The sequence below is a fragment of the Salarias fasciatus genome, chromosome 22 (genome assembly GCF_902148845.1).
Source record: "Salarias fasciatus chromosome 22, fSalaFa1.1, whole genome shotgun sequence".
In the NCBI taxonomy this organism is placed as follows: domain Eukaryota; kingdom Metazoa; phylum Chordata; class Actinopteri; order Blenniiformes; family Blenniidae; genus Salarias; species Salarias fasciatus.
This window is the reverse complement of record NC_043765.1, coordinates 21,340,210-21,364,527: the sequence shown is the minus strand read 5'-3', so window position 1 is coordinate 21,364,527 and position 24,318 is coordinate 21,340,210. Positions and strand designations below refer to the sequence as shown.

General features: G+C 41.7%; 2 protein-coding genes across 2 annotated transcripts; both read left to right on the top strand.

Annotated features, from left to right (window-relative positions):
* Positions 1-3,330: 3,330 nt before the first annotated feature.
* On the top strand, positions 3,331-9,739 carry scamp3 (secretory carrier membrane protein 3). Its single transcript, XM_030121181.1, has 9 exons — positions 3,331-3,769; positions 4,407-4,487; positions 5,927-6,040; positions 6,166-6,286; positions 6,377-6,505; positions 7,255-7,414; positions 7,521-7,622; positions 8,056-8,173; positions 8,779-9,739. The coding sequence occupies exons 1-9, from the start codon at positions 3,716-3,718 to the stop codon at positions 8,926-8,928; spliced, it is 1,029 nt and encodes a 342-aa protein (XP_029977041.1). The 5' UTR covers positions 3,331-3,715; the 3' UTR covers positions 8,929-9,739.
* A 6,306-nt stretch (positions 9,740-16,045) lies between these two features.
* On the top strand, positions 16,046-21,899 carry rnf115b (ring finger protein 115b). Its single transcript, XM_030120807.1, has 9 exons — positions 16,046-16,124; positions 17,988-18,046; positions 18,366-18,423; positions 18,513-18,724; positions 18,913-18,981; positions 19,102-19,180; positions 19,827-19,920; positions 20,878-20,993; positions 21,267-21,899. The coding sequence occupies exons 1-9, from the start codon at positions 16,047-16,049 to the stop codon at positions 21,387-21,389; spliced, it is 888 nt and encodes a 295-aa protein (XP_029976667.1). The 5' UTR covers position 16,046; the 3' UTR covers positions 21,390-21,899.
* The last annotated feature ends 2,419 nt before the right edge of the window (positions 21,900-24,318 follow it).

The following is a 24,318-nucleotide window of genomic DNA, read 5'->3' as shown; positions in this document are numbered from 1 at the left end:
TGCATTTATAATCCTTCAATTTTCTATTTTGACCATAATGTAAGTGTGTCACGATAGTGATAAAACTTCTACAAAAAAAAAAAGATCCAATATAGGCTGACATGTGTCAGTGTTTAAAAGTAACATAGGTTCATTTGAAATATCATATTTGTGCTAGCACAGTTGAGGATGATCAGTTCTTGTTCCTGCATAATTTTAAGATGATCTGAAAATGAAACCTAAAAAAAGAGACTGATCAGTGTTTCTTAATGGAATACTAGGTAATAAACTTCTAATTATAGTGATCAAGTTCATGTAATACAGTATAAATTTGAAGAAAAAAAAATATTATTCAGTGGAGCAGAAGTTTAACATTACATAAGAACCAGAAGTCCATATACACTTCAAAACGTGTCTTGATTTCTTAGTTATTTGCATTTAGACACTATTCTGAGGGCTAAAAAGAGAGATTTTTTTTAGGTGTAACTCAGTATGAATGTGTTACACAACCTCATGCATCATGCATGTGCTTTTGTCTCACAGCCAGATTTTCAATGGACTCAGTGAAAGCCAGGCTATTGTGTAATTGCACATCAAAACCGCAGCACATTAAGTGCACTCAGAGAGGGGGGTGGAAAGTTTTCCCTGCCATTTACTCAGTAAGAAAATTAACACAGGCACACACATACACAAGACTGCTAATTGTGTCTAAATTACCCCTCTGACTAATGTTTGTAAGCCTCATTGGAGGAGTCTGCACCGGCCCTGAGTGGGGTCACTTTCCTCACGCCACCGATGCCGCTTCATTCCTCAGGCGGTGATCTCATGGAGCCTGGGATCGTCTGATTGGCCAAGGAATGCTGTGGTTTTAGGACCAGGAGGCACCCAGGTCCGGGAGGTTTGATTTTGGGCCATCTGGAACGGTCATGGCAGGGCCCATTAGAGGAAATGATGAGTCACAGGCGTCAGCTGACAAACACAGGCGCTGCTAACAGGGGGCCATAAAAGCAAATGGAGTGAACACGTTGTGCACGTTCAGGCGGATAAAAACACTGGAAGTAATGTGTGATCAGCAGAAAAGTTAGAAAAAAGGCAGCTGGTGGGCTGCTATAGATGCAATGTCCACTTCTCAATCACTGTATTTGCTGTTCTCTACATGCCTCTCCACAAAAAAGCAAAAAAAATATCTGAAAAAACCTGAAGTTACCAAACACCAGCGACTGTATTAAAGCCTTGCATCAGAGCTCACTTGGAATTCTGTCAGATACCAAGTCTGTTCAAAATATTTAGAAAATTGCCTCACAGGTTCTCCAAGTTCTCAGCAAAGTCCCGAAGGTCTTTGACTTGTCAGTCCAAAAAACACAAAATGCAAAACGTTCTGATTCATTGTAGTTTTGTAAAAGATAAAAGTAAAAATTCGCTCATTAGATACTCTGGAACAAGAGGAAGTTTGTGTTTTGATGTAGTTTTTTTCATTCAAAATATCACAAAATGACTCTATGGATAACATCATTAATGTTTTCCAATCACTGAACGTAAATATATGTAATTTTATGCAACATTAAGCCTGTCTTTATTATCATCATTTCTAATTAAGTCACATCTGGGGTTTTTTTTACACGTGTGAGAATCTGCAGGTGAACATGTACAGTAAGTTATACTGTATTTGTAAACCTCTCATGCTGCATGTGAGCGTGACATTTTGCCGTTTGTGTCTGAAATTAAAGCACATGACTGCCCCCCTCCATGTGACCCCATGTGACCCCATGTGACTTGTAGGAGAGTGTAAAGGGACAAGGATGGATTGTAAAAGGGCATTAGGCCAGAAAAATGTGTATAAACTGCAGGACCAACAGGTGAAATCCTTCTTTTGTACATTTCTTTTTTCCTTCTTTGAGGCAATAACTCGAAAATCTGGTTGTTTTATTTCAAGGAAGTTGCAGGAAATCAGCTGAACTGAGTATAATGTGGTGTGAACAACAGGAAATGACCATATTCTCTCTGCCAACATCAAATATTAGATGGGAATTGACTTATGGAGGTCTAAAGGAACATGACTTAGAGGCATTTTAACAGTTTATTCATTTAACGAACAGGAGTCACAGGAGCCTGAGGAAGCCCAGTGCATCACCACAGTGCTCACACACTGCTGGGCTACAAATATGAGTCCATCACACAAGTGTTTAATGGGTCAAAGGTTAGGACGACTGCTGACTTGAGCAATGTCCAAGAGTGACATCTACCGGAAGAAAATGTAACTACCCTTTTCATTCATGAGCTGGAGTGGTGGCAGGAACTGAGATCAAGCAGTCCGCTTGTATACAGGTGATCTTTGGCAGCACTAAATCTCTGATTAACAATTGAAAATTGTGTAGGAATTGTGACATTTTCTCCTTCGAACCAATCGCAGCAACAGCTTTGTGAAGAACTACTTTAAAAAAGCTGCATTTCGTATTCTGCACAGGAGAACTATGATTCAGTTTCTTCAAATTACACAGTGGGAGAGGTATTTAGCTTGTAATTCATGTGTGCAAGTTTATTCATGCCTATAAATCACTATATAATGATTCCATTAAGTAGATAATGTGGGGCTGAAATGCCTGCTATTGACAATCCAATAAAAGATCCAGTAAGTACAATGTAATTAATACTCTGAGTAGTTTTTGAGAATAGTCCTGTACTCCTGAGTATTCTGGATCTGAATGGTCTCGGGCTAAATACATCTCAGATTTACTTGTCGAACATCAAACCTCCAGCGAGTCCAGCCTCCTATTGTCCTCAGGAAGAGTGTTTTTTTTTTCACCCAGAAGAAACAAGCTGAAGCAGATTTTAGTTCACACCCTCCTCACATGTAGAACAAACTCCTGCTCAAACACTCACTTCTTCCAAATCACGATTATTTGCTGAAACTTTTCATGAAACAATAGATTTTACTTGTTTTATTACCTTTATTTCAAAATTTTTTTACTTTATTCTGTTTTTTTTAACAAATTATTTTATAGTATTCCTGAATTGATTTAATGTATTTTCTTTATTTCATTATAGAGCACTGTGCATTTTTGTTTTTTTGTTTTTTGTTTTTTTTTTGGGTGATATATGAATAAATGTGCCTTGACTTCAGCTGTAATCTGCAGATAATAATTTTCTTAATAGAAAATAAAGAAAACAGAAAAGATGTAATGATAAATTATTTTGAGTTATTTTTTTTTCGGAAAAGACTACGTCTCTGTTATTCATTTATTGTCTTTTAATAACCGTGCGGGGTCTGGAGCGGAGGTTTGAGCCCCTCCTCTCCCACGTGGACCTCTGCCGCAGCAGCAGTCACATGACCGCAGTGTCAGCTGGCCTCTTCCTGTTTTCCTGCAGGGGGGACACTGGAGAAAATATAGCGGATCTGATCTGCTCAGCTCCCCGGCGACGAAAAAAAAAAAACAAAAAACAACAACAACTCATCGGCGGACACTCTCAAGCAAGCGGGATTGATAAAGACGCGGCTGCTGCGTTGCTTCCAGTGCGGGGAGATGAGCAGCGGCGGGGCGGGGAGCTGAGAGCTGCGGGTCGTCCTGCCACTCATCTTTGTCCTCTTTTTACTAATTAAAAAAAAACACTCCTTAAGGATCCAGCCAGCACCGATCAGGAAGAAGAATAGTATCCTTCTATTTATTGTTTGTGAGATTTGCTACAAGTGGCGGCTGCTTTTTATTTTTTTATTTTTTTATCGTGAGTTTCGATTAATATGTCAAAGTACACGAGCTTCCCCGAGCCGATGGACGACCACAACCCCTTCCAGGTGGGTGGATCGCCGTGATTACCTGCTATTGCACCATCAGTGCAGTGTGTCAGTGTGTGTGTATGTATGTATGTACGTATGTGTGTGTGTGTACGCATAACACCCCTACTGTGAAACGCACGCATAACAGCAAGCGTGTTGTGGCTCATGTGATCTCTGTATGTGTGTGTGTGTGTGTCTGGTGTGTGTTTTCAAGGCCTTCCCAATCTAGACTAACTCCCATTAGAACAGGTGGTCTTACAGCACACACGCACACACGCACACACACACACACCCAGACCTTGACCCAGATTGCATGTAGTCCTTTGTAGCTGAATGAGAGAATTCTCAGGTCAAAGATTTTACAGCTTACAGGATACATAAACTCGGATCTGCAAGAAGACCATAGATCCAAATTCTGGCTGAGCTTTTCCTACTTGGAGTTTGCATGTTCTCTCCATGTGTACATGGGTTTCCTCCTACAATCCAAATTGCGTGTGTGTGGTTGTCCTCTCTCTCTGTTTGCCCTGTGATGGACTGGCGACCTGTCTGGAGTGTATCCTGCCCTTGAGCACAGTTGGGATTGGCTCCAGTGGCTTGAACGAGGATCTGTGTGTGTTGCAGCTCCTGGAGTCACGGCCTGTGTTTTGTTTTCCAGGACCCTGCAGTGACCCAGCACAGCAGCAACACGGGATATGCCACACTGGACCTGTACAACCCCTTCGATAACACAACAGCGGTGAGCGACGTTCCCCTCTTCGTATGTTGGGTGGAATTGGTCGAAATGGATCATTACATAAAAACCGGGTCAAGTTGGTAATCTGAGGAAGTAAAGATACCAGACATCCGTGTTCCCTGCAGCTTCCTTCAGCTCAGAGAGGTAGTGCAATATTTAGTTTTTCTTTGAAAAATAAATAATCAATAGTTTTGAATATTAAATTAACAAATTAACTAACAAACTCTATATAATACATTCAGCTTCCCCCCCCCCCTTTCTAATTCAAAATACTGGCAGGAAGAAGGAAGAATACAAACAAGCAAAAACTTGTTCTCTTGCAAAAACATATTCTGCCTTTTGTGCTACAGTTTGCAGTTACAAAGACACAAAACAAACAGAGAGCAGGTAAAAGTTCAGACATCTCATGTACTAAATACATCCAGACAGCCAGGTGGATTAAAATAAATACAATAATAAACTGGCAGGATTTGCGGATTTCTCAAAGTAATAAGTAAATCACAGTGAATCAGTTTACATTCACTTCATGTCATCCGTCTTCTTTACCTTATTTAACCAGGAGGAAGCTGCAGCTTGTGCCAGTAACATGCAGAAACATAAATTCCCGGTGATCAGTGCCTAATTTATGGTCACGGTGCAGTAATACAGTGGTCCTGGGTCTGGATTGTTATTCTACTGTGCTCTGTTTCGCAACTGCAGTTCCCTCTTTGCTGCAGACATTAGCTTTAAAAGTTAAGACATAAAAACGCGTCTCAAAAGTGGGCCTAGTTAAAATAAAACTGCTGTGGAAACACGCCAGACTCTCCCTGTACATAAAGCAACACCCTGCTTCTAACTTGTAGCTGCTGCAGACTCACTTCACTGGACTGTTGATCCGGCTGAATCACCGTTTCGTTTCACTTTGCTTATTAACTCCGTGTAAATCGCTGAACAAATCAAGCATGTGCAACAGCAGCGCCGATCTTACAGAACAGAAGATAAAAAAAAAACACACAGTTGCTTTGATGAAGATCTGAAACTGCACGCTCATTGACTTAGTTATGACTCATCAAACTAGTCCAAACCAGATGCCACAGGTAAAGAGATTAGCCGTCGGGGCTGGATTCTGCAGTGTGGTTACTACACACTTTCTTTAATGCACATCTCGGCGACGTTGCCAGGAAACTGTCTCGGACTCTTGTTGCCAGTGAACGGCGCAGATCAGCGAGCACTTCCTGAGTTGCGGAGCTTTTTTGTTTGCTGAAGCGGGAGCTACAGGAAGTCCGGCGAGCTCGGCGCGTTTTGAAGCGAGGGGGAGAAGTCATGATGAGGCACAGAGCGCGGGCCGCCGGTTCACTCCCACACAACATCCCCGGAGATTCTCTCTCTGAGCAGCTCAGAGAAGCTCAAACATTTGAAGGATTTCTGTGTTTTTGTTGTTTTTTTCTACAACTCTGTCACAGCCTCCACCGCCGTATGAAGCCACCTCTCCATCAGCTCCCCCCGCGCCGGCACAGACTCCGCCCAGCAGGACCACGCCCACCGAGCCTCGGAACTATGGCTCCTATAACTCTCAGGTATGAAGTCTCTCGCATTGCGGGCTCTTTTACATAATCCTCTCCATCATTTGCAAGCCGAAGTCTTTGAGAGCCGGCTGTGCGGCTGTGACGCTTCACCTCGCGCTTCTCTCTCGCCGTGTCAGACCGTAGTGAGCGCCACCACCGCCGAGCTCCAGAGGAAGCAGGAGGAGCTGGAGAAGAAGGCCCAGGAGCTGGAGAGGAGAGAGCGGGAGCTGGAGTCGCACAGCCTGGGACCCGGAGCCTGTAAGGCAAACGCCGTTCTGAGGAGCATTTAACCGGGATCAGGAGAAATAACCTTGATTGATCGTCTCTCTCTCTCTCTTTCTTTTCCAGCCCGGCAGAATAACTGGCCCCCGCTGCCGTCTTTCTGCCCAGTGGGGCCCTGCTTCTACCAGGACATCAGTGTGGAAATCAGCCAGCGTTTCCAGCGAACCGTCACCATCATGTACTACTTCTGGATGTGTGAGTTCCTGGTTTGCTTGCTTTTTTTCTTTTTTGTGCTATTTTTCCAAAGTCAGTCTACCGTTTAATGGATTTCTTTCAGAGATCCTTCTGGTGTTACTCTTATGTGATCAGATTAAAGCCAGACTGACCTCTAAAATCTCCACTTGTAAAGACCTAATAGTCAGCACTGAAAGGCAGTGAGAGGTGACTCATGCCTGTGTGACTTCCACCGAGTAAGACTGACTGTTTGTACAAAGACTCTCACACGTCACTGCTAAAGTGAAGACTTTGGGGCGCCTACCAGGGGCGTCTAAACACAGATCCATTCAGCTTGAGGAGAGGGGAAAAAAAAAAGTTGTTTTTTTAATCTTTCTTAAGCAAGCGAAACTCAAGATGTTTCCCCATATCTTGTCATTGAGCACAGCTCACACGTGGGAGGAAGTGTGAAGGAAAGAAAGATGTTCAATGATTTTGGGACACATGGATAGTCACAAGTTTCTGTTTCTCGCATCAGAGCCGATTAGAAAATGTAGAGTTTTTCTTTTTTTTTGTGTGTGTGTGGTTAAACTAATTGATGAGATACAGCAATAAAAATAGGATGGATCGATTTGTTATTACAGCGCTGCGTTTAACATCAGCATGAGCCAAGAACCAGCATGATAGGATGTTTTGGAGTCTTAGCTCACTGAGCCTGGACTGCACTTGTTCTCTTATTCTTTTTTTTTTAATTTATTTTCTGGCTATGTCTTCTTTTATCTGATATCCAGTCGGCACTTGCACGCTCCTCTTCAACCTGATCTCCTCACTGGCCATGTTCTGTGTGGACTCCACTGGTGGCGTTGGCCTGGGCCTGGCGATCCTGTGGGCTCTCCTCTTCACCCCCTGCTCCTTTGTCTGCTGGTATCGACCGGTATACAAAGCCTTCAGGTGGGAATATTTACTATTTCGCTCTTCACTCAGTGTTTTACTCTCAGTATTGCGATCATGACATTAAACCGAGTCCTGCTCTGTGTTGGTGTGCTTCCTCCTCCAGGAGTGACAGCTCCTTCAACTTCTTCGCCTTCTTCTTCATTTTCTTTGCCCAAGTGGTTGTTTATGTCATCATGACCATCGGCATCCCCGGGTGGGGGTTCAGGTATGACAGTAAAACAAAGTTACATCAGCTGTGGAGTGCTGGTGAGCATCTGTTAGTGGAATCAGCACGGATTGCCAAGGTCAAGGTCGAAGCTGTGGTTCTTTTTTTTTGTTTTTTGTACTACTATTTTCTACACCTGATGTTGTTAAAGTACAGTGCAGGCAGAACAACGATAATGAACATATAATAAACACCTGGTGAAAATATAGTTGACTTGGATTTTGTCCTTTTTAAATGTGAATAAATTAAAACTGAAGGAGATTCCTGTAGTTGAAGACTTTAAATTTGAACCGTTCCATCAAATCTCCTACAGTGTTTGTGGTGAAAAATGCATCTTTTACTATATGCAGCTTTAAAAAAACACCTCTTAATAGACTCCTCTTCCCTCTCTACTTGTGTTTTTTTTTTCTTTCTTTTCATGTCTCCCCCTCAGTGGCTGGATTGTGAGCCTGGCTGCCCTGAAGACGAGTGTCCCCGTTGGTGCGATCATGTTGATAAACGCCATCCTCTTCACCGCCCAAACGGCCATGGGAGTCGTCATGCTGAAGAAGGTGAACACAAGTGTTTATGTGTGGACTGCCGTCGTATTCTTGACAAAATGCGCCTCCTGTTAAGTCTGTACGGGCTAATTAGGAAGACACTTTGTGTCGTGCCTTTAAAAAAAAAAAATAGAACATCCTCTGGGTATAAACTATGTTTATGGCTTATATAGAATCACCAACTGTGCTTGTTTTCAGGTTAGTATCCTACTTTCGGTTTCACACATAAGTGTAGTTTTTGCTGTATTTCAGTGGTGATGGATTAAACAAATGTTAGCAGCACAACCCAAAACACGAGTGTGTGTGAATGAGAGGGCAGCAATTATAAAGGTGAGGGTGGACGAGTGTGTTCCTGAGTTTCATCCATCCGGAGTGCGCAGGAGAGGCGAAACTGGAGTGAATGTGAAGCCTATGAGAGATGAAGAGGCAAAATCCAAAACAACGCTGTAAAAAAAAAATATTTGTGCTGTTTGGAGTCCAGCTGCTGTCGGTAGATAACAGCTGGTGGAAAAGCCAGCATATCAAGTTGTGTGTATCGTTTTCACCCTCACAATGTGCATGATGTGACGATGAACTGTATCAAATGTCGCTGCGCTGCGTTTTCCTCCCCGCTCCAGATCCACGGGCTGTACCGGCAGACCGATGCCAGCTTCCAGAAGGCTCAGGCCGAGTTCGCCACTGGAGTCATGTCCAATCAGGCCGTACGCCAGGCCGCCGCCAACGCCGCCTCCAGTGCCGCCCAGGGGGCCTTCACCGCCCCTCGGTAGAGAGGGACGAATAATGCTGGGAGGGGGAAGATGAGGAGGAGGAGGAAGAGTCCCTTTCAGCTTGATAAGGGGATCAGTTTGCTATTTATTTCCCCGCCAGCGATCCAAAATTGATGAGCGAGGAGCCAAGTCTCCATAATTAACCCCCTCCCCCCCTCCACCCCCCAGCCAAGTTAACTTGCAGGCATGTGCATGAGACTGAGGGGAAGTGGTCCGATTTCTAAAGGTGTACAGGACAAGTTCGCTATGTTGCCAAACCGAGTCAGCGAATCAGAAGCGTTGATTCAGAAATCCAAACGAGATGCTGAAGCTGGAGGAAATGCGACGCGGTCTGAAGTGTCTGTGAACGCAGGGAAAATGCTTTCGTTTTTTTTTGTGTGTGTGAAAAGACAAGCTGTGTGCCAAGTGGAGAGAATCCTGGACGGCTCTCATGTTGGAAAAGATGTGAGTATTGATTAATGATGTGGAGTCATGTTAATAAAAAAAAAAAAAAAAAATCATAAAAGTGGAGCTGAACACTGAAATTGCCATCATTACATCAGATCTGTAGCCAAGTATGTTTAAAATTTAGCCAGCACTCCTTTTTTTTTTGTTGTTGCTTGAGTGTAAACTAACAAGTTTCTTTTGTTTTGTTTTTTCTTGTCATCTTTTCAAATGAGAATGCCTATTTACTGTATCGCCAAAACCTGTCATCCTGTGAAGTGTTGTTTTGGTTCCTGTACCTGTCACTGTTCCGTTGGTGCTGCTTGTGGTTATTCTGAGTATTACACATCACTGACTTGCTTTTAATAAAAGTTGTCATGCTTTCACAGCTTACTGGTATTATGGTTATTCTTCTATCAAGTTGATAAACAATGTTGCACAGAGAGAAAGATTATTTTCAAAGAATCTGGAAGCTGAATATTACTTCCTTTGAGGTAACTGATAACTGAGTTGTTTTTTTTTTCATTTCAAGAGAAAATAAATGCCTAAAAAAAGATGTGAAGATTGAATTTATTAACTGACTCTCAAAAGTTCCATTTATTGTTTATGGACAAGTTGACTTTGGAGGTATTTAACACTGCAGCATTTTGTCTTTTAAGAGTGTTTTCTGCAGATAACCATCTCCATTTGAACTGATTCTGTGCCCGGATTCAACATTTTTATTATATTTAAGTGTAGCTCTAATTTCCTACATGTTTTCATGCATGTATTCTATTTTATATACAATTTATTCCCGATTGGGGCCTCAGGTATCTGGAATGGATCCTAGATGACTCGATGAAGGCAAAGTCCAGTACACCCTACAACATCGTCCTTGCTTTGGAGAGACGTTACTGTATGTTTAATGCTTATCAGTATTGATGTTTCAGCACTTTCACTCTACTTCCTAAAAACAGTCACACATCTGCAAAAGTTTCAGGAAAATTCATTCTGAGCTGCAACATTGCGAACCATGCGTGGAATGTTTGTGTGAGTTGCTGTGTTGAAACAATAGAAGGATGGGAAACATGTTTCAAAATGTCACCCACTTCTGGCGTCAGTGCCAGGACAAGGCTCTGAGGGGCCCTGTGCAAATTTTGATTTTGCCCCCCCCCCCCCCCCCCCCCCCACCAGGTCCACTGAACTCGCTCAGGAAAAGTAATAAGGTAGAACAGCAGACATTTCACTCTGTAAAAAAAAGTGGTCCTGATTAATGGCTTTTGCTTTGGGACTCAGTAAAATAGAAGCAGGAGTGCAAATGTGCCGTGAAAGATCAAACGTCAACACAGAATGAAATCAAGAAATTGAGATACATAATACTTTGACACAGTTTTGGGAGAAGAACTGACAAACATAACTCTGATTTCTTTGAACAAAGTGAATTTTCTGCCCTCAATATGATGTCGAGCTGACTCTGCTGATTCTGGCATTGCTGTTGGTGTCCGATGATTGGAAAGAGGAAGAGAGCGCACATCCAGATTTTTTTCAGAGGGGAAGAATATAGAAAATGAAATATTAAGCCAAAAATTGCAGTTTATGGTATTGCCCAAACTACTCTGTTGGCATACTTAAAAAACCTCAGTAACGCTTGACTTGGCATAATATGGATCTATTTAATCAGTATACACGACAGGAACACTTGATAAAGATCCATTTAAAAAGTCAGATGCCCATAGTTACTGTGAAGAGTGTAGGCATTCAATAGTATCGTGATTCAAATATTAATTTTTCTTGGGAATTCTTTGGTTTTTGGGTTTGATTTTTCTACATTTTCCAACAGACTGAATGCATTGAAGAACTATGGCCCCCCTGCAGCTACTCAGCAAAGATTATTGTGACAGACCAATGTTTATTATACCGTAATGTCATGAAACTGGTCTGGTGATTGCCATGGCGTCATAAGAGAAAAAAGTTTTTATTCAAAAGTCATCGGTTAATTAATCTTCCATGTCTTCTCAATCGTCAGCATGTTCACAGCAGCAGATCTGGCAGCGCTTTCTCATCGATTTGTACGTAACACAGGGATTCCATTACGGTTTTGCACTGTTTCAGAGTAACCTGGTAAGTTTGTATTTTGTTTTGTGTTAAACTTCGAAGAAAAACTGCAAATGCGGTAATAACTGAAAGACAGTGATCAGGTCTGTAATTGATGTGAATAAGTTAACTGAACGCTCATGCATGTGAACAGAAGGACCTCCAGTGGCGCCATGGATTTTGAGCATCTGATCGGACAGAACATCCCCGGCCCCACCTCAGACTATGAGGTGGAGGCTGTACTGGGCATCGGGACATTTGCAGCCGTCCTCCAGTGCAAAAAGAGGCTCACAGAAGAGACGGTGGCACTGAAGATCATTCGGGAGACGAACTTCATTGGGTTTGCAAAAGAGGAGGTAAAGCTCAAAATGTTTCACGTGCTGCACAAAGTGTCAAAACATTGTACAATATCCGATTTGATACAATCTCATTTGATTCCAGGTGAAGATCCTTCAAACCTTGAAAAACAATGGCTCAGACAACTTCAACATTGTGGCATTTAAAGATACGTTCATCTTCAACGGGCATTACTGCCTTGAATTTGAGAAACTCGATGTCAGCCTCTGTGACTACATGAAGAAAAAGTCCCTCAGACTCCCAGAGATTCGTCCAATTCTGTTCCAGGTTAGATCCTTATGTCTCCACTTCAGTGGAAGTTTGTATCTCCTGGTTGCATGTGTTGCCTTTCATAATCACTCGGCTGTAATATTTATTTTATAATGACTCTTTACTTAGTTGAAACGATTGGATCTGACGTTCTGTCCTTTGTTTCAGCTGGTCGATGCTATTTTTCTGATGGAGCGCGCCGGTATTGTCCACACGGACCTGAAGCCTGCCAATATCATGTTGACGGACCACTTAAGTCAGTCACCGAAAATCAAGGTGATTGACTTTGGCCTTGCAATGGACAACCCAGAAGACTGGACGAGTGAAATCCGTGGCTCTGACTGGTACATGTACGTCACCGAAACCTGTCAGGAAGCCAGTATCTGGGATGCCTGTGTCAACATTTAAAAGCTGATAATCCTAATCTTGTTTGTGTGCAACCCTCTCCAGGTCTCCAGAAATGCTGCTGGGGGACCCTTTAGACCACCGCATGGACACATGGGCATTAGGCTGCATTGCAGCAGAACTGCTGATGGGCAGGCCTCTCTTCAAAAGCACAGGCGAACATGACATGGAGAGTATTTCTTAAGACTTAAGACTAAAACTAATATTCAAATCAGTGCTTGTACATCATATGCAGAGCAATGTTCTTCTGTGGGTCATTTCAGTGGTATAATCCAATGTTGTGTTGAACCCACAGATACGACAAATCTTAAAAATCACTGGGATGCCTCCTGATGACATGCTGAGCGTCGGGTGCTATACCGACACGTATTTTGATGAAAAAATCAGCGCGGATGGGTCCAGAATCTGGACACTCAGGGTAACATTTCTTGTCTCTTTTAACTGGGTTTGATCAGTCCAAATTGTGCTGTCTTTTTCTTATTTAACCTCTGTCTCCGGAGTAAAAGAAATCTTTCTGCTTTTCAGTCTCAAGGTGGAACGTATCAGACGGAGAGTTTCCCATGTCACAAAGGAAGCTTGAATGAGCTTCTGGTGGTGAGTGATATCTCTCTGAAAAGATCAGTTATTCTGATGATATGAGAAGCTTATGCTCATTTATTTATTTTGTACCTTGAAGGTGTCTCCTGATGGATCAGGAGACAATGGAGCAGCTTTGGAGTGTGACCGAGTAGCTTTTGTGGACTTGGTGACCAAAATGCTCAAATTCAACCCTGCTCAGAGGATCGCACCTTTGCAAATGAAGGAGCATCCGTTTTTCACTCTGAGCCACCTTGATCCTGATCACCACCGCAAGTAGTGAGTGTGCGCTCAGATGTTTGGAGTTTCATCAGACATGATAGAATTAAGTTTTATGTTTTGGTATTTTCCAGTCTGAAATTGTCAACTGAGAAAATGAAGGCCTGTAACAACTGGAACTTGGAGAAAGATGGTGTTCTACAATGCTCCATCACCAGCGACAACACCGCTATCGACAGCACCACCAATGACTTCAACAACCCCAGCGTGGACGGCCACAGTCAGTTCCAGTATGGACACAAAAAAACGAAAACACGGTGGTTTGGACCTCCCAGAGTCTGTCAACAGGTATTTATTTGATTCATAGTTCACCTTTCAAAGAAACAGCTTAATATTTTAGCAAAATAATCATTTGCTGCACTGAGATCATGACCTCATGAAAATGATTTCAAATATTTAAGTCCACCGACATTTACAAGTGTTTGTTGTGAGGTGAGATTATTTATCAGTAGTGTCTGAGGAAATAAACTAAATTTGGCTTTTCAGAAAACCTGAGTTCTTCCAATGAGACAAAGAGCTGTTCAACACTACAAAAGAGCCAGAAGCAGATGAGAGCAGATGATGTTTCTGAGCCACAACCCTCAGAGAAATCCAGCCTGAAGGACCCAGCAGAAATAATACATTTGTTGTCTCTTCCAGCTGTGTTTGATGAGTCAATTTGCTCTGTCTTTTCTTCTTCTATCCGCTGCATCTTGATTAAAAGAACTCTTCCTGTTCATTTGCTCCAAAGAAAAGTCTAAGAATGTTATTTAGCCTTTTTTTTCTTTACATCAAACAGACCATTTATGGATAAATGTCTATTTACATATGGATGTCTAGTGCTTTTTTTTTTCTAAGGAACAGCGATGGAGCAGGTCTTTGCTCAAAGTATGCAACAACAACTCTGCTGAAGAGTGTCACCATGGAATAAAAACTAGAAATGAATCCACAAGGGAAAAGAGGTCAGAAGTGTTGAACCTTAAGTTTAAACTCAGAGAGGCTCAGCAAGACTATGGTGTGAGATGACCTGCCAAAAGCAGACCAGTAGGAGGCCATGGTGAAGTCATACTGAGGTCATACTGAGGTCATGATGAAGTCATATTGAGGTCACGGCGAGGTCATTGTGAAGTCATAATGAGATCATATACAGGTCATGGTGAAGCCATATTGAAGTCATATTGAGGTCATGGTGAGGTTGTATTGAGGTCATATTGAGGTCATGGTGAGGTTGTATTGAGGTCATATTGAGGTCATAGAAGTCATGGTAAGATCAGCGACATTGGTCAGCTTAAACTGTTTCAGGAAGCCACAAAACATTCTGAATGAACTGCTCCAACAACAATAAAAATTCATATGGAAAAGATCAGAAACTGCAGGAAACCATTAATAATTAAAAAATCCTAATCAACAAGAAGGGTCTTGCTGCTAAACTGTCCAATCCTAAAGATTTTAGGAAATTTGCATCTGGAATATTAAAGTATTTATATTCTATCTGTTGAAAAATAAGAGAGAACAAGGCTGAGAGAAGAATTGTGTTTTCCTCAGTGAGAGAGACTCGAAAAAGTAGCTATGACAACCTTGTATTGCACATTAGTTATTATTTTATGAGCAGGTTCATCAGAGATTCCAGAAGAACAGCGGTGAAGGTGAGAAGGCGGCAACAAAAAAGTAAACCCTGAACAAAAACCAAGAAAATTTCACTTGGAGGCATGGCCCTGTTGTTTGGTAGCCTTCCAAAAGTTTGCCCAGTGTTAATAAGAAACTCTCCTGGAAGAGCAAAGGGTCGCAAAGACTATCAGCATTCATAAAAACTGACTCAAGAGCCTTAACTTTAATCTGGCTTTTGATTAATGTCCACCCTTTGCTTAAAATACTGAGGCCATGTTAACACAGCTAGATATTTACAAAAATGGGCGTTCCCCCTCAAACTGTTTAAAAAGACATGGTTTTCAAAAACATGTAATTCACACAAAAATGCATTAAAACTCATTAAGACATTCATCTATCATGCCAGGACTGAAAATCCTTTAGGTTCTTTATTAATGTATTAATATTAGCATTATTAGATTTTTTTTATCACTCAAATAAAAACTTGGGCTGCCCTGAGTATACTCTCACAGCTGAGGTCAATGTTAATGATTACCGATATTTACAGGCTCCTCATGGTTTAGCAGACTTACAAAATGTAACAATAATGCAAAGTTTGACCAACATCCACCTTCAGATGACTACAACTACTAAATTTAAAAGTCACTTTAAGTAAATAAAGATGTTGTTTTGATATATTTCTTCCCTAATTCACATATTTTTATGTGTGAAAAAAATTATTTCAATGTTATCATCCACTCTAAATCTGATTTAGTTTCTAAATAAATAATTTTCACTTTTTTTTCTTTCGCTAAGCCCGTCATATTATGGAAACAAAGAGTTTTCATTCTTTCTTTATCTTTACATTTGAGTATTTTGATCTGCAATTAGCTTTTTGAAAATTAAATCCTTCATGTTTTCCTATTCCCCCCTGATGCCACCGAGCAAATTTAATATCATACCGTCCACTTGTTGCTTATTATTGTAAGCTCTGTGTTTCTCTGCAGCCGGATCAGTGGTGGCCAAACAGGAGAGACCACCTCTCCCCTTCTCAGATTGTAAATAAAACATGGACGCCGAGAGAGTGAGGGGTTTTTGGTTTGCGGATCCTGACCGTGGACAAGCCCCCCCTGGGCTGACAAACCCATCTGGGACTTTTACGGGCTGTGACAGCGACGTCAGGGGAGAACATGGCGGAGGCTGCGGATACCCCACAACACCGGTTTTTCTGCCACTGCTGTAAATGCGAGACAGAGCCCAAACTCCCGGTGAGTCACTTTAGGAGATGTTTAAACTTTTTTTTTTCCTCGCATGTTGCCCAAGTTTTTTTTTCTTTCTTTCTTTTATATTCTCCACAATCCAAAAGAGGGAGTGAACAAAATCGTCAGTGGCGCTTTGATTCTGCCTGTTATCAACCAGCGTTCAGATTTATTTATTTTTTTTCTAAATATCTGCTCTGAGACAACACGTGTATTGCACGTGCGTTGCAGTAAATCGGTGATTGTCCGTGCGTAAAAATTTTGGCTCGCTCGCTCCAAACTGTCAGAACAGGGAGCGAGAGAGAAAGAGAGAGAGAGAGAGAGAGAGAGAGAGAGAGAAATCTGGCCCATTCATGTTGCCATATTTAGAAGCGCCACTGTTGGCGACTTTGTGTCCAGTTGTCTACTGTCAACCGCGTGTGAGAGACGCGACAGGGGGGCGGGGTGGGAGTGGGCTGGGTGTCCATAAGGTCTCTCCCACCACCGTCTCGGACATGTGCCGTAGAACCTCTTTGGTTCGCTTGTTCTTGGCTTCTCGGGTCAGATCGAGAGAGCAGATACAGCCACTTGTTGTCACTGTGCGCGCGCGCGTGTGTGTGTGTGTGTGTCTGGGTGGATCGGAGGGGCGGGCACCGGAGCGCATTTGCTGCGCAGCTGACTCCTTTCACGGCGCAATTACGCACACTGATGTTGTTATGATAGAGCAAAAGCGCGCATTAGCCCGGACTTTTAAGGAATTCGTCACGCACCATTTGGCCGCCCCGCCGATCGGATCCCACTTGTCTGCGCATATCTGTTCACGATTTGAATGTTTGCATCAATTATTCACTTTGCCGGGAGAAAAAACCGTGTTCATGAATTATGGAGGGAGCTCCTTCCTCCACACCGCTTGACACGCCGAGCAGTTTATAAATCATCGATCTGAAGGTTTTTAGAAAATGTGTAGTGTGAAAATACTTCAAACTGTATTCGAAACTACAATTTATGTCTCACAATACAGTTTTTCCACATTTTTTCTGCATACAATGTTTTTTATTCTTACACAGCTTAGGTGGAAGTCAAATATTGAAAAAAGACGTATTGCTGTAATTAATTACTTCTCATTACTTGTGGTTTCAGGAGTATTGTTTTAAAACGTAATTTCACTCATATGTTAGTACAGCCCCTGCCATGTAATCATTTAAAATGATAACTCGTGACTGATAACACCCGCAATTATTTTTTAAACCTTTCGATCTGGATTTTTATTGCGAGTATGAATATTTTGAAATATCTGCCTAATAGTTGTACTAGTTTACAAATCTGCAGCAGCGACTGTTACATGCTTTTCATTTGAGAAACATGCATTTTTAGATTGTTTTACAAACATAAATTAAGCCTAATCCCTGCATTATGGTGCAACTGACTGCTACAAAAAATGCCTAATATCTTATTGATATTGATTTGACGTTGATTTTCAGTTTTTACAGATTTTTTTCCAGAATCACACACTGATTAAAAAACAAACATAACACTATAAGGCAACACTGCAGCAGTACAATAGCATGCTGTGTTTTGTGGCAACAGCTTGCTGCTGAGATACTTACATTATTATCATGATTCCTCAATATTAATAAACCATCATACTGCAGTGTACCTTGTTCGACTGAGCCTGTGCTGGGATGCTCATAAAAAAATCCTCAAATTCACAAACATGGGTCTACATATTTTGTTTTCAAGGAAATAAAAATAAGATTTTGAGCATGAATTCTGATACCTGTTGTGTCCAAACTTGAACTGGTGACATGAATTGAAGAAAATCGATAAATCTTATGGCAATGAGTTTCCAGATGAGAAAATTTTATGGTTCACAGTTTTTTTTCTCTCTTTCAGGATCTTGTCTGTCCACGATGTGACTCTGGCTTCATTGAAGAGGTGGCAGCTGACTCCAGGTAAATCTCAGTTTTGTGCTGTTTACATTGCTTATAATGTAAAAGAGGAATGGCATTATGGATGCCGTTTATGTCTTTGACTTTTATTGCAAAGTCATCATGCGGGCCAGGTTCCACTCTGTTGGACGCTGAAATTCTACTACATTTGGCAGTAATCTGCGAGAAACAGCACATTATAAAGACAACCTAGAAGTCACCCTACAGCATAACCTTTTATTTGTAATTAACAAGTAAATAAACCCACATCTGTTTTTAGGAACTGGTAACTTTCAGGAACTTGCACAGTGCTGTCACTGACAGTTTTTTATTTGCTGTTCAGTCTGTTGCAGGACAGCTCGGCTTCTGCTGAAAGTGAAAATTCACCCTCATTCTCAGACGTAAGTCCTTACAGATGTCATTTTAATGAGGACACTCCTCTCTCTGCAAAGCTTTGTTTGACACTTGGCTTCTCTGGTCTCTCTCCAAGTTATGGCAGCTGCTGTTTATGGAGCGCTCTGCTCTGCTGTCGCATCCGCCGTCCTCCGAGTCCGACCCAGACGACGGCGAGCAGGCATCCGCAGACCGGAGTCGGCCCTCTCCGGCGACGCCAAGCGCCCCGGAGGCCGGACAAGCAGAGTCGCCTTCCAACGCCGAGCAAGAAAGGTCGTCCAGGCCTGAGCAGAGGCCTGCAGTGGAAGGGTGTGTGGACATGGTACACAGAAACATCAGTGATGCAGTCTTTTTCTCTTTATCGTGATTCCTGATTTCATATAAAAGTTCTTTTTTTTTTACTGTACGCTCTAAATTGTTCTGACTAAAAGCAGCAGCTTCACCGTGAAACACTCTAAAGAGGACTCCTTTGCTTTTTATTTTTTTGTTCCTCCAAGGATTGTACAGCAGTTTTTGACGGGCCTGTTTGCCAACAGTGGAAACCCCGGTGGTGCACCAGCTACACTGTAAGCACTTTTTTCATTTTTGATTTGCCACCACCTGCTTTTGAGTTGAAACACTGTGAGGCAGCCTTTCTCCTCCCCTCTATATGTTTCCCCTCTGTTTTGTTTTGGTTTGTCTCTTAGATCAAGCATGCTACAGCTGTACTCAAACCCAGGAGACTACGCCTGGGGTCAGGGAGGGCTTGACGCCGTTATCACAGAGGTCAGTCATTACTGTCATTTGCATGATCCTTCCATTTATTTCTACCTTATTTGAGAATTTATTTTTCTGACATTTTACTTCAACTCAGTAAAAGTTTTCCATATTGAAACTGCAGAAGTACACAAATTTGAGAATAATTAGTTTCCATAATTCATGTTTTAATGGCAAACTTCCTGTTCTAGGATTAAAACCCCTCCTTTAAATGGAATTGATCTTTGTTTTTAATATGCAAAGTCCAAGTACTATAGAATCATCATCTTTCCTAATTATTAGGTTTTTCTATTCATTCCAATGAATATATTATTACAATAACAATGATAATGATATATAGTTTCAAATAATATAAGAGCAAATGATACCCGCCCCCCCCCCCCCCACCAGAAAAAGGCTCAAGCTATATTAATGAAGATTTGTTGGTTTTTAGCATAATTTTCCATCCTCTTCAGTCTCTCGCTATAATATTTGATGAGAGACAGACGACCGGTATCTTTTCAGTCTGTCCTCGTCTTGATGTCTGCCTACGTTATGTGTTTATCTCCAGATCTGCTGTAATTACATGAAATGATATCGCCTGTATTTGACTGCTGCCGCTCCGTCTGTCAACCTGCACATTCATGCAACCTCATTCCCGTCTTTTTTTGCGTAGTTATTAGGACAGCTGGAGAGCACAGGTCCACCCCCAGCAGAAAAGGAGATGATCTCATCCCTGCCAACCGTTTGCATTTCTCAAGAACAGACAGGTGGGAGCTCCAGGTGGCTCACTATATGGATCCCTCCAGAGCAGATCACGCCAAGTATTCAGCTAAAAGTGTTTAATTTATTCAGTCATTATTTGTTTGGGTCTATTTTTTTAACAAAAAGATGTCGATACAGTGTTTATTGGATCTTTCTCTTCTCATATCCTCCATATCTCTTTGAATTTTGTTTCCTCTCACCTCCTCAGTTCTCTCTCTCTCTCTCTCTCTCTCTCTCTCTCTCTCTTTCATGTTCTCCATATTTTCTTCATGTCATCTTTTCTATTTCCATCCTCCCCCTATCATCTCTTCCTTCCATTATCATTTCTGCCCTCCCTTCTACCTCCCTTATATATATATATCATATTCATGATCCTGTCTTTCCTTTCCTCCTCTCGTGTTTTCTCTTCTCACTCAACCTCTTGATTCACCCACTCATCTACTGTCCATCACTATCCTGCTTGGTCATTGTTTGCCTCTGCCCCACTGTCTGTTTCTTAACCTCCTCGTGCCATTTCTCACTTCCTTATTTCAAGGATTTCCACATTCTCCGTTCCTTTCCTCTTCTTATCCTCAATCCTATACGTTCACATCCTTTCCTGCCCTCCCCGTCCCGTTTTCTCCTTACTGTAAAGAAGAGACCACTTAGTCAAGGCTGTAGCTGGGAGCTGCATTAGTAAATCACAGAGTAATGTTCCTCTGGCTTGGATACAGACTCAAGTAGTCGTTCACGCAGTTCACAGAGGGGCTAACAGGCAAAGCAATGGATCCGTGAAACGTACCACTTAGCCTGGCCAACCTAAAACAGTTTTAGGTGTACAATTTACTGAGCTCTTATTAATTAATGTAAACATGGCTGTGTGAGGCGAAACATATGATGGATCAGTGAAACATTTTATGAATTTTATTTTCAAAATCTTTTTGACTTGAATTTTGACTTGAATTTCCTTTGTTTTCCATCAGACTGCAGACTGGAGTGTCCAGTTTGCAGGGAGGAATATTCGATAGGAGAATCTGTCAGGAAACTCCCCTGTCTTCATTACTTCCACAGTGGATGCATAGTGCCCTGGCTGGAGCTGGTAAGCCTGTGGAGAGTTTAAAGGTTTCTTCCATCCATATTCTGTCGTGCCTAATCAAATTTATGGTTACACCCTGGACCGACTGACAGTCGAGCACAGAGACACGGTCGCACACACTCACAGTCACACCTATGGACAATTAGAGATCACCTTTTACATCAAGGATATGTGCTGGACTGTGGGAGGAAATGGTGGAGTGAAAACCTTTGTACATGGACGACATCCACACCTTTTTGTTATTGAAAGATAACCAAGTCTCCTCCTCTCATTCAGCATGACACCTGCCCCGTGTGCCGCAAAAGCCTCGACGGCGTGGACAACAGTCTGCCGCCGGCAACGCAACGCCCAGACGCCCGCTCTATCCGAACAGACCAGCAAGAAGAGCAAGCGATCTGAGAGACAGGGCAACAACTCTACCTCCTCTACTGTTTGAAAGACACAAGCCTCCCACCTCAGACATTTTCATCTGCACCGACTGCTTTTAATATAATACAAAAAAAAAACAAACAAAAACCATGACATGCATCATGTCATGGTTTGCAGCCGCAGCACTCACTTGATTCATGCATCTCTACCGAGGACTTTTATGTTTTCTACTCCAACATATGCGTCGTTTTTATGCTACACCTCACACAGAGGGATTGTGGAGCACTTTGCTGACAAGATGCAGAGCTGCTGTGTCCTTCTCGCTACGCTGCCCCGCTAGGTGGTTTTCTGAATGACTGACTTTGATGCTATGAACTAATCACCACTCAGCTGCCGCTGGCTGTCAAAATGATGGGAACTGGCAGAGTTATGGAGTGAAACTTTTCCATTATTGTCTTCGTAGGACAGTGCCTTAAAGCAGGTTTTGTTTACTTTTTACCAACTTGAAGCTGCTATTAAAGTCTGATCCTGTGATGCTCATCTATTGGGACTTCTATTATTTTTTCAATTATGTCATATTTAGAGACAGAAACAAACAGCTTGACATGGATTACTATGACGGCTTGGTTTCACTGATTTCAGTACTTATTGAACTGAAACTATTGTGTTTCTGAAATTTTGTGCAACTTTTCCAACTACAAATGCAAACATTGTTCAAGAAAGACAAACACATGTTTTGTCAGATACATATATAACTGCAAACAGAATATAAAATACACATTTGTAAACAGCACAAAAGTTAACATTAGTCCTCAGAGTAAAAACTGCAACTGACCATTAGCAAGATCAATTATCTGTCATGGTTTTAATTGATCAATGGTTTTAGGGCCCTCCAGAGGTCCAGTGTGTCACATTATTCAAGCAAATATTCTAAAATATGACACATATCTAAAATGTGTAGAAAAAATGTTGGTATTCAATTAACTTCCCAGTTTCAAACAATAGTGATAGAAAAAACAGCTAACTCAACATTATCAATACGTTGATGCTTTTAATATGTCACAGTGTGACTTGTCTGTCTCCATCAAGAGTGCCCTATAAATAGACTGTTTAAGAAAAATAAATACATTTGGGAAAATTTATTTCTACAATGCAACAAATGAACAATTGTTCAGTTAAGAAAGCTGTCAGAATATTTTTTTTGTTTGTTCTTTCACTTGTTCAAGTTTTCATTCTTTAATGACAACACCACCAGTTTCAGACGTTTAATACGGACATACCTAACCTGACTCCAATGAAGAAAAGTGTATTTGTATAATTATAACATTAACATAAAACGTATACTACAAAATATCTGGAAATAGTTACATGTCAGCATTTTACAGTTTGGGACATTATGTCATATGTTTAACATGAGGCTTTTTAGCTTGCATTGACTATTATCACTGTAATGTTGTAAGTAACCGTTTACAAACACTAAAAAGATACCCTCACCACTCTGACTTGTCAAAATGATGTAGAAACTTCAGACTTTTCACTCACTAGTCAAAACATTTGGTAAAATATTCTAATTTTAATGTCCATAATCATCAATACTGTACTTGCTTTATTAAGTTTTGGAGCAAAGCGGATTGTGGCCTGCTCCTGTAAAGACAGGTTTGATTCCCACTGTTTAAAGGAGACTGAATCATAACGAAACCCCTCAACAGGTCACCAGTCCATCACAAAGCTACCATAAACAATCAAAAGACATTTGGGTTTGAGGCAGAAGGTGTCCAAAAAGTTGCCACAGGGATAACTGGCTTGAGGCATCCAAGTGTTCATGGTGATGTTGCTTTTTCTCCCTTCGATATCCACTCTTTCTATAAGCAGAACTCACCAAGCATTGGATTGTTTGCCAACGAACAGGGAATACAAGCTCACTGCTGTGAGAAAGGTTAGTTTTTACCCTTCTGATGATGGTTTGTTGCAATAGTAATTGTGTTGATGTGTGTGAGGGACTCTCTCTGTATTGTGATGGACCACGTGCAACCTTGGCTCATTGTTAAGTGCGATTGGTTCCTGCATCCACAACTCTGAAAAAGAAAAAGCTGTCTAGAAGATTGATCAATAGATGGATGGATGGCCAAAAATTCTTTCAATACTTCAAATTAACTTGGTAAAAAAAAAAATGTGTAAAACAGGAGATCTCAAGCTTTGAAGACTTTCTTTGTGGGGTTTTGTGTATTATGTGTGTATATTCTGTCCATATATATATATATATATATATATATATATTACTTTGTTACTAAAATCAAAACACCTCAAAGGATGTGTGTTTCTGAGTTTGGTCTGTGACAGAATAGTGGCCAGTCTGGGATGCATCCTGATGAAATCCAAAGCTGACAGTAAAGACGGATGAAAGAAAAAATGTTGTTAAACATCATTTTTACCTTTTTATTAAAAAAAAATATATATATATATTTTCTTTTCTTTTTTTTCTTGTAGTCCTTGTCTAAGCTGTTGGTGCCCCCGGTACTGTTCACAGATAACCAAAAGGGTTGAAACCCAAAGAAAACATGTCATTATGGAAATGTAGGGGGGATTTTTCGTCCGCCAGAGTCGAGCAGCAGCATCCATGAGGAGCACAATGGTTTATTTATAGGCGGTAACGCCGCCGCTGTCTTCCCGGGAATCTGCGGTCCTGTAGCGTCATGTTGACCCTCCGTGTGGCCGCTGAGAGGAGCAGGCAGCGCCGCTGTGACATACCAGCGAACACACCCTCCACACACACAGCCGCCCGAAATAGAGAAACAACGAAACACACACACACACACACGTACACACGCGCCTTTTCTCTTTTTTCTCTCTCGCGCTCCCTTTCCCTCCTCAGTGACCAGGGACCGCAGGACCCGCGTACAACCGACATTTGCACTCCTCTTCTGCTCTCTCTCCTCTCTCTCTCCTCACCTCCTCCTCC